This window comes from Varanus komodoensis, unplaced genomic scaffold, assembly GCF_004798865.1.
Source record: "Varanus komodoensis strain SLA01 unplaced genomic scaffold, ASM479886v1 scaffold1, whole genome shotgun sequence".
Classification (NCBI taxonomy): Eukaryota; Metazoa; Chordata; class Lepidosauria; order Squamata; family Varanidae; genus Varanus; species Varanus komodoensis.
In genome coordinates, this window is record NW_025335268.1 from 38568950 (window position 1) to 38579391 (window position 10442).

The 10442-nt window shown below is 44.0% G+C and overlaps 1 protein-coding gene across 1 annotated transcript in view; it reads right to left on the minus strand.

Annotated features, from left to right (window-relative positions):
* The window catches only part of AKAP12 (A-kinase anchoring protein 12), an 80261-nt gene extending 71445 nt beyond the window's left edge, over nucleotides 1–8816 (minus strand). Inside the window, exon 1 of the mRNA XM_044422707.1 lies at nucleotides 8462–8816. Coding sequence (XP_044278642.1) covers nucleotides 8462–8596 — 135 coding nt within the window. The 5' untranslated portion in view covers nucleotides 8597–8816. The remainder of the gene's footprint in view (nucleotides 1–8461) is intronic.
* Between the last annotated feature and the right edge of the window lie 1626 nt (nucleotides 8817–10442).

The following is a 10442-nucleotide window of genomic DNA, read 5'->3' on the forward strand; positions in this document are numbered from 1 at the left end:
CACTTCCTTCTGTCTTTAACTTTCCCTAATATGACTGTCACTTCCAGTGAGTCCTGCCTTCTCATGATGTGCCCAAAGTATGGCAGCCTCAGTTTTGCCATTTTTGCTTCTAGAGAAAGTTCTGGCTTGATTTTGTCTAGGACCCACTTGTTTGTCTTTCTGTATTTGCAAAGCTCTCCTCCAGCATCATGTTTTGAATGCATAAATTTTCTTCCTGTCAGCTCTCCTCATTTCCCAGCTTCCACACCCATACACAGTAATCAGGAATACAATTGAGCAAATTCTCTTGGCCTTGGTCTCCAGTTAAACAGTATTGTATTTTATTATTATTTTTTAGATCCTTCACCATCCAAGTCTCAATATGCTTCCAATTTCTTGGCTGAAGTCTCCATTTGTAATAATGACTGCATCAAGGTATTTAAAAAATTTTACTATTTCAATTTCTTCATTGTTGACAGAATTTTGTAATTCTGTAGCTAATTTTATTTTCTTAATATTCAGTCAGTCCTGCTTTTATACTTTCTTCTCTCACTTTCATCAGAAGTTGTTTCAAGTCATTGCTGCCAATAAGATGCTATGACCTGGTTACCTGAAGGAGCGCTTACATCCATATATGCCCAGCCGCCCCCTGAGATCGGTGGGAGAGGCCCTTCTCCGGGAGCCCTCCGTGGAAGAAGTTAGGAGGGTGATTACTCGGAGGAGGGCTTTCTCAGCGGTGGCGCCTAAGTTATGGAATGCGCTCCCCAGAGAGGTCAGCCTGGCGCCGTCGTTATTTGTTTTTCGGCGCCAGGCAAAGACCTTTTCATTTAAGCAGCATTTTAAATGTTAATATTATTGAATTTTATCTGGCCAGGGCGGCTTGTTTTATATTGTGTGTTTTATATTGTATATTTGTATTTTATTTTAATGTATATATTTTAAAATGTTATTATGATGTTTTAATTTATTGTTGTAAGCCGCCCCGAGGCTTCGGCGAATGGGGCGGCATAAAAATGTTTTAATAAATAAAATAAATAAAAATATCCTAAGTTATTGATGGGTCTACCACCAATTTTCACTCCTTCCTCTGATCCTAATACAGTTTTCCTTATGCTCTGTTCTATATACAGGTTGAACAACCTGAACATCAGGTTGTCTGATGCCTTTGCCCATAGGAAACTATTTCTGTTTCTTCATATTCTGTCCTAGCTGTACCTTCTTATCCATGATACAGGTTACACATCAGGACAGTCATGTGCTGAAGCATCCACATTTCTTTCAGAACCATCCATAGCGTCTCATGATACACACAGTCAAAGGCTTTGTTGGAGTCAATAAAAGATAATCTTCTGAAATTCTTGGATGCTCTCCAGTAGCCAATGTGTATTTGCAATGTGATCACAAGTTCTTCTTCCTATTCTGATGCTGCTTGAACATCAGTCATATCTTATCCCATTTAGGATATTGTTCATTGCAATATTTTGTACACCACTTTGCTTGAATGGGAAATTTGATGCAATGGTCCTATGGTTGCTGAACAGTCCTACAATGATCCTAAGGTTGCATCTCCTTTCTTGGGGATTGGAATGCATATTAAATATTTCCAGTCTGTGGTCCTTTCCCCCCCTTATTTGTTGGAATGTTCTTGTTTGGATTTGGACTAATTCAGTCTCTGCAGCTTGGAAGAGTTCTATTGGTATCCTGTCTACTCTGGGTTCCTTATTCTTTGAAGCACTTTCAAAACATCTTTCACTTCACTTTTTAATATTGCAGGCCTTTTCTCATAGGATTCCTCTTTGAAGGTGTCTTATCATCCTTTCATCTTCCCTGAATAGTTCTTCTATATATTGTTTCCACTGTTTCTTTATTTTCTCCTGGCTGGATAGTATCTTTTCCTGTTTGTATTTCAGAATTGAATTTTCCTTTGAGGTCCTGGATCTTCTAGAAGAGGTCCCTTTTTTAGCTGTTTTGCTGCTCTTTTATTTCCTTGCATTGGTTATTGTAATTGATCTGTATGTGATAGTCACTGAAAATTTTCATTCAGAAGTATGATGCTATTTCTGTCACCTCTGCTTTTGTTTCTTGCCTTTACTTGGCAATTGTGAGTGTTTCTTCTGTTACCCATCTAGACTTTTTATTTCTTGTTGCTATAGAAATGGTCTTTTGGCATTCTTCCTTAATCTCTCTGGTTTCAGTCCACACTGCTTCTGGCCCAAGGTCTATTGAGTAATGTAAATCTGTTCTTTATATGGACTTTAAATTCCTCAGGAAAGTTACTTAAGTTGTATTTGGCACTATGTTTCTATTAGAATTTTTTTTCAGATTTCCTCTGATTTTTGATATTAAGAGTTTGTGGTCTCTACCACAATCTGCTTCCAGCTTTGTTTTGGGAGTAAGAATACTACAGCTTCATCTTTTGTTTCCAATTACATAATCTATTTCATTTTTTACTGGCCATCCGGTGATGTCCATGTATATAGTCATTTGGTCTGTTGCCTGAAGTATATTTATGATGAACAGACTGTTCACTTCACAGAATTCAATGAGTCATTCTCTTGCTTTGCCCTAGGCCAAATTGCCCCCCAGCATTTTATTCTGCTTTGGCATTCCAGTCACCTAGGATTATCAACATGTCTTGTTTTGGCATGTTATCAATTTCTTCCTTGACACCTGCATAAATGTTTTCCATTTCTTCTTCAGCCTAGATGTTGGAGCATAGATTTGAATGATGGTTATGTTGATAGGTTTTCCACTAATTCTGATTGATGTTACTCTACTGGATTTTGCATTTTAGCCTCTTGCACTACATCCTGCTGAAGCACTAGAGCTACTACATTTTTTCTGAGTTTGCCATTTCCAGAGTAAAACACTTTGTGTTTGTTTCATTGAAAATGTCTGATTCCAGTCCACTTTAGTTTGCTCATGCCAAGTACTGTGATATTTAGCTGTTCTATTTCTTGCCTTATTGTTTCCAGTTTTCCTTGAGTCAAACTTTTGACATTTCATGTCCAGCGGTATGTATTGTGCAGCACTGGACTTTCTTTTCACCCCTGTGCATGTCAGCCACTAGCTTCATTTAAGCTTTGATCTATTTGTGTCATTAATGACAGAGCTATTTGTACTTGTCCTTTGCGCCTCCCCAGTAGCTCAGAGTGCCTTCCAAGCCGAGGGTCTCATCTTCTGGCACTATCTCTTGTTCTATTTTAGATTGTTTCATCATAGGATTTTCAAGATAAGAAGATACAGAAGTGGTTCACCATTGTCTTTTTCTACACAGTACTAAACAGAGCTAGTCTGAACATTCACTGCTGTTGTCTGTGGAAGATCCTCCTCCAGTGTTTCCATAAGGTAATGCTGCTGCCCAGTTTCTGCCCTTCAGAAATTTCTCCACCACCATCACCATTGGAGTGATCCACTGTCTTCTGCTGATATGGCAATTACTCCTGAAGAGAGTGGATGCATCTTAGTCTTGTGCCCCCTTGGGTGACCCTGCTAGGAGACCAGTCTAGAGCAACAGTCTTGGCCTCCTTGGAGGCCCCTCATCACATTAAGGTATGCACCCATGAGTGGGGGACATGCATAGGATGGCCCCCTAAATTTCAAAAAATTATACTGGATAGTAACCAGCGTTACTTTAACTTCAGTCAGTACAGCCAATGGTGAAGGATAGTGGGAACTGTAGGCTAAACCATCTGCAACTTCCTCACTCCTGTCATAAAGTGTTTGGATACCATCCAAAGTGTTTGGATACCATCATTCGGTATCAAACACAGTGTAGAGGAACTATTTGGTTTTGAGGATTAAATATGCAAACCATGGAAAGGGAAAGACTAAAAGTAAGTGCTAAATTACTTCCTTCTATTTTGCTTTCACTTGATCGAACAAAAATAAGATCCTGAAAGCCAAAGGAATTACATTAGCATTAATTATTCATTCTGCTTTTATGATCATAATTTGGAAAACAGCAGGATATACTTTTATACTCTTGACAAATGTGAAGATTAGTGCATTAGGTTGCAACCCTATATATACTTACCTGGGAGTAAGTTCCACTGAATTCAGGAGGACTTACTCCTGTGAAGAAATATACAGGATCACACTGTTAGTACAGCTATGAGGTGGATACCAAAGCACTGAGCATTAGCACTGGTATCAATAGCAGCATCTTCTCTCAAAAGATAAATATACATTCTGTGCACTTGATTTCATCTTCCTTAAATTCTAGAGATTTCTGATTTGAAATGGATACATACCATTAGTGTAGGATTTTCACTGGATTGTGTTGTAGGGAGTGATTTTACTTTGAATACATTCATTTAGTCATGCAAAGGCCAACATGAGGTTTGACAAAGACATGAGAAAACACACTTAACATTTTGGTATACAACTTTGTAACTCCTGTTTCTATTTGCAATAAAAACCCCATTTCCATCCTATAGCACCTTGATTCAGTTTTCTAAGAATATAACAATCATTTGCCCTTCTTTGTAGAAAAGGGCATGGATATTCCATGTGTTGCAGGATGCCTATTTAGGATCCCTTAACAAAAATTCATTATCAATAATCATTACTCTAAGTTGGTATAACACTGGTAGGTGGTAAATGCACTATAAAAACATAAGCATGTTATGTAGTAATTTTAACTTGAGTTAATGATTGTGGGCACAGAATCAGGAGTGACAAGTAGCTCTATTGTAAGGACTGTAGCATATGTAAGAATGTAATCTTGTGTATATAATACTGGATTATTTTTAATCGGTGCAATTAACTTTTCTATTGGCAATTCTTAATATACTCTTACTATAGTGTTCTGCATTATTTTGAGCAAAGGACAGTGATAACTATGCTCAAACAACTTCATACTGAGTGTTGGAGATAGAATAATTTCCTCCCATGTTCCTAAATTACAACTCAAAGTTACTGCAACTCTGTCTGATAAGTTTATATGGATCAAATAGATGCCACAAACATGTAGCTATTATGAGAAGACAATTTTAATCTCACATTATGTAATAATCTACAAGTTCATATATAGCTTAACATCATACTCAGCTTAATTGCTGTTTGTGTATTGTGGATCACATGCAAGGGCCTCTTGGGTCTTGAAATGTTCTCCAAGTCCCACAGTACTTGCCACAACCTCATACAGAGCCAGTATGATTAGCCTTGGGCTGGGGACCTGGGAGATCTGGGCTCTGGTTGCCACTCAGCCGTGAAGCTCACTGGGCAACTTTGGGCCAGTCACTCATCTTCAGCCCAACCTATCTCACAGGGTTGTTCTTATCAGGATAAAATGGAACTATGGAAGCCACTTTTCGTTCTTCACAAGGAGAGATATAAATCCAATGTAACAATAGTAGTAGTAATATAGAAACAAGTTCCCAGTAATCATTTACCCCATCTCATATTCTAAGAAACACCATCTAGGGCTGGGTAAGACTAAGCATGTAGTTACTATCTTACTTCCCAGGGATTCCCAATGAGTTTTAGTTGATAAATAGTCTGACAGATAAGAGTTATATCCTGCTTTGCAGGATAGATTGGGATCATCCTGGACTGGAAACAAGAGTGATTCCCTATTCCAGTGGTGTTCCTGAACATATGCCTTTATTTTCTTCCATAAAGAAGAATGTTTATGAATAATTCACAAAGGGAAGTGTGGATAGTTGGGTATAATATTGCCATTCAGGAAGAGCTGGCTGACCACCCCCAACACTCAATGGCCTGGTTATCTCTAAATCTCTTGCCTACTGAAGGCAGAGTCAATAGATTTTATTAATTTATCCACTGCAAATCCACACCCACCCGAAGTTATTTACCCACAGAATTAACTTATGGAATTCATCACTGCAAGATGTTATGTTTAATAACTTAGATGGCCTTTTCAGTGGTAGACAAACTCATGAGGATAAGTCCATAAAAGGCCATTAGTCATAATGACTATATCAAACCACTATATTCAAAGCCTCCTAATGCAAGATGCTGAAACAATGGGAGTGGACATACCATTCATGTTCTTTCTGTGGGCTTTCCAGAAACATCTGGCTTACCATGGAGGGAAACAGGATTATGGACTAGATAGATCCTTAGTCTGATCCAGCAGGATTCTTGAAGAACTAGCTTCGGGAACAGGACAGGGCATGAAGCAAGCAAGGTGGAGCCTCTTTCCCCACTGTAATCCCAAACACTGTTCACAGGTTTGATGATAGGAAATGCCCCTGGAAGGTACAGTTCTCTTTGGAGAAAAAAGAGGCAGAGCTACCTTTAAGAAAGTAGACCTGGCGTGCTTCTTGTCTGGGTGAATCCATGACCTCAGCAGTGGATGGGAGAGTATGTGAATGCAGTTGTAGGTTGGAAACTCCCAGTTCCTTCCTTTTACTCCCCAACCCAAGGCTGTGTGGTCCTTTAGTTAGAGGCTAATGCTTTGATGGTCTCACTAGCCCAAGGGGGAGTTTAAAATCCTTGTTAGAAATGTCTTCCATTGTTATCCATTGGCTTTCACTGAAGTAACAACTGCATTTATTTGGACAGAGGTGAAATGCTGTTTAAAATAATTGATTTATATTTCAGAATTTTAAGATATAATTTCCTCTGGATAGAACAGTGAATATTAAAATAATCACATTGTTTGTCCGGATGCTGACAACTGGATTCATGTGGATACAGATACTTAAGTCTCTTCCTGGAAGTTAACATTCAGCAGGATTTGAAACATAGTAAATAATTTATACTTTTTCACATAGCTTAAGAGATGCTGGCTTGACCTTCTCAGCAGGAATTTTTCTTTCTCAAGCTTGAAGCCAACATTATTTTATCACTGCAGTCAGATACTTCTGACACATTTAATCATTTCTGTTGTTACATTTTTTGTACTGTAGCTGTATAATCTCTCAACAAAGAACTGTTTGCTCACTATGAAATTTTTGCTTTGGAAAAGTGACATTAGAAGATTTATTTTTCAGGTTATTAAATACTTCGTTCTATTTTACTTTTTAAAAACACACACTCAAACGCACAAACACACTTTAAAAAATACCACTGTCAACAGTATGCATTGGAGGACAGCAACTATGGAAAATTCTTGCTGGGAGTTACTATCTGAGACCCAAGGTCACAAAAACAAAGTCACTACCAGTTCTCAAGCTTTAGAAACATCCACACATTTGATCCACGAAACAGTAAGCTTGAAAGATTCCATCTATAGTTCAGAGAAAATATTGAAAACTATTTTAAAGAACCTGACATATTGACGACAACCATTATGTGTGATAAGCCTGAATAATTTAAGAAATATTGAAGTAACACATCTCAAGAAAGTCTTCCCTCTTGAACATAAGTGCAGTATGGAAGACTGCAAATGTAGCAAAACAAATGCACAGAAAAACATGTTGAAGCAGATCCCGTTTGTTTGTCCAATGCTGCATTAATTCTCCAATGCAACATATAAATGACAGCATTCGGTCAAATCGGCTGGGAATACAGCTTCTTATGAAAAGTAGTTCTAGAAACTGCGGGCCGTTTTTTGTAAACCTTGCTCGCCTAAGCAAACTGTGTACACTGCGCGTTCGCGCAGCACTGAAGAGCGCCCAGTGCGTTGTCTATTCTGCACACGTGCCGCACTTTGAAGCAGGTCGATATGGCGGGGAGCGGTGGGAGCGGAACCTGGCTGTACCACACTTGTCAATGCAGAAAACACCCCGGTGCGCGTGTTTTCCCACACCCTTTCCCACACCCCTCCCACTCGCATCTTCTCAGGAAGACGATGGCAGCGGCCCCAGGTGCCACCAAGCACGGGCGAGCTGCAGGACTGCAGTCAGCAAGGTCTTGGCGCGGCGCGGCGCAGCGCCTGCCGTCCGGCCATAGGGTGGGGTCTTTCCGCCGCACCAGGCAGACACAGGGAACGGGAGAAGGGGAGGTGGCCCTGACGCCTCCTTCCTCAGTGCCTGGAGCCCCGGACGCCGAGTGGAGCGGGGGGCGGGCGCGCCCCCTGAATCGGGCGCCCCCGAGAGCGCTCGGGCGAGGCGGCGTGCGGCGAGACCGGCGGCGACGCAGGCCGCGCTGCCGAACGGCCAAGGGACACGGGCAGGCGCTCCAGCGGCGGCGACTCTTCCGCCCGTCGCCTGCGCCAAGGGCTCCTGAGGAAGGGGGGCGCCCTGCTTCCGACAGACAAAGGGAAGCTGGAGTTTATTACTGCGGAGGTGCCGGTTGCGCAGTTCGCTGCTTGGAAGAGATGAGGCGGGCGAGCGCGCTGCGCCGCGCCCCGCCCAGCCCGGCCAAACTTCGCCGCGCCGCCCTGCGCGCACGTACCCAGACGGGAGGGACGCAGGGGCGACGGGGGAGGCAGGTGCTCGCGCGCCCCTGCGCAGGTGTCTGGGCGCCGCCAGAAAGTTTGCGCTGACTGCGCCCTGAGCGGAGCGGCCTGAATGACAAACACCCGCCGCCCGGTTCCCTCGGCGGTGCGCCCCGCGGGAGAGGCTCGTACCTTGGCGGGGTCCTCCGGCTGCTCCGGCTCGGCCGCCGTCGGCGTTTGCTCCTCGGGGCTGCCGGGCTGGGACTCGCCTGCTGCAGTGGCCCCGTCCTGCGGGCTACGCTGCTCCGCAGAGCTGCCCGCTCCCATGGCTGCCCTCGGCGGTGTGGCGGCGAGCGGCTGCTTAAGGCGTCGTCTCCCGCACCTCCTCTGCCCGAAGAGCCGCGGTTCCCGCCCAGGAACGACGACGCGGGGATAGCGAGAATAAAGATGTCGGGGTGCTGCGCCGCCCTCCTCAATCTCGGCTGCTCAGGCTGCGACTGACGGAGCCCGGCGGTTTTCCGCAAACTCCTTTAAAAAAAAAAAAAAAAAAGACGCGCATACACCAGCCGACACCACACGCATCTCGTCCGCCCCCTCCTCGCTGGTCCCCCGCCCGCCGCTCCATCACATGAGCGCGGCACTAGACACGCCTTGCAGCATCAAACCTGGTGCCGATCAGGGGAGACGTGCGGCGGGGGGGCACCGAGGAGAGCCAACATCCCACCTCCATCTCCTACCAAGGTGCTTTGGGGGCTGGGCCTTCCGCCCGCCCCTGCCCCAGTTTAGTTCCTTGGACTTTTCCAAGTTCCCACAGTGAGAGAGCGGAGAGCCGCCTCCCCCTCACCCCAGCGCGGCGGGCCTTAATGCCATTACGGAGGCGCAGGAGCGGCAGCGGCTGTGGCGTGAGTGCGCCAGCCAGTGCCCTTCAGCTAACCAAGCCCTCGCGTTGGAAGCGAGAGGCGCTCTGACGAGGCGTTTTTGCCCGCGTTCGCCAGCAGATACGGGCTGGCGTGCGTGCTCTTGTCCTGGGGAAGGATATATTACCAGGAATCAGAATAACCAGATGCCTCTTGCTCCCAGCTTCCCTTGGAACGAAGCACGGCCCTTAAAGGTTGTGTCTGCCATGCAGCGCAGCCTGCATTTCAGATGGCGTGAATCAGTAAGTGGGCAACTTTTAAAGCAACATTTTCACGTTAGGAGCCCAAACCTAAGTGTGCTATCCGTTATTGTCCATGCAATAACACGTGCATAACTCTTCCGGTTTTCCCTCTAGTCTTCTGAACTGGAGAGCAGACAGCGCTATGCATAGTTGCCCCCATAGAGCCGACCCTCCTGGTCCTCACTGCTTAAGAATCTTGTACTTCACTGCAGGCTGGTGACCCAGTCTGTTGGTTATATTCCATCCTCTGTCAGCTTTGGGGGATGCAAGGCAGTGCTGCATCTACTCAAATGAAGGTAAACATGCAGTATTCCATGTTGCTAGTGAACTTTGCATTGATAAGCAGCTGGAAACCATGTCCACAATTCTCCCTCTCACATCAGTCGGCCCTGAGAGGTTTTTTTTTGTTTGTTTGTTTGTTTTAGTAAGATCCATGGCCAAACTATCACAGGCCTATGGATGTTTCTGGAAGGAATTCTTTAAAATGGTATCTGTGTCTCTATGCATGTTGCAGAGCCAACACATGAACTCCAGAGAGGCCTGAATTTTCAGTGGAATCCAATGCTGGTCTAGAATGTTTGAAGAGGAAATAAGTGTGTGTGTGTGGGGGGGGGGTCACATCAGGTGGGGAGGGTCAGACCTCACAGAGAGTGAGCATGCCAGTGCATATCCATGGAGGCCACTGATGCTGGCAATGGTAGTACTTGAATGATCCTGGAAACCCTGCATGAAAAGGCCTTATTATGGGATGTAATAACAAGGTGGCAACAGCTACAGTGTATTTGAACATCATCTGCATAGGGTCAGAATAAGGATCATTTGAAAAAAGACTTGCAAAATTTACAGAACCTTTTCTTTCTGATACTGCTTATTGCTCTTCTGTATGAGTACTGCAACAGTAAACTGTGGTACTGCAGGCCACTTATTTTGGTTTGCTTATTTCAAAGCAAATTCGTACATTGCAGCCATCACTAATGAGACCACATTAAAAGCACTGCTGTTCCACTATTTATA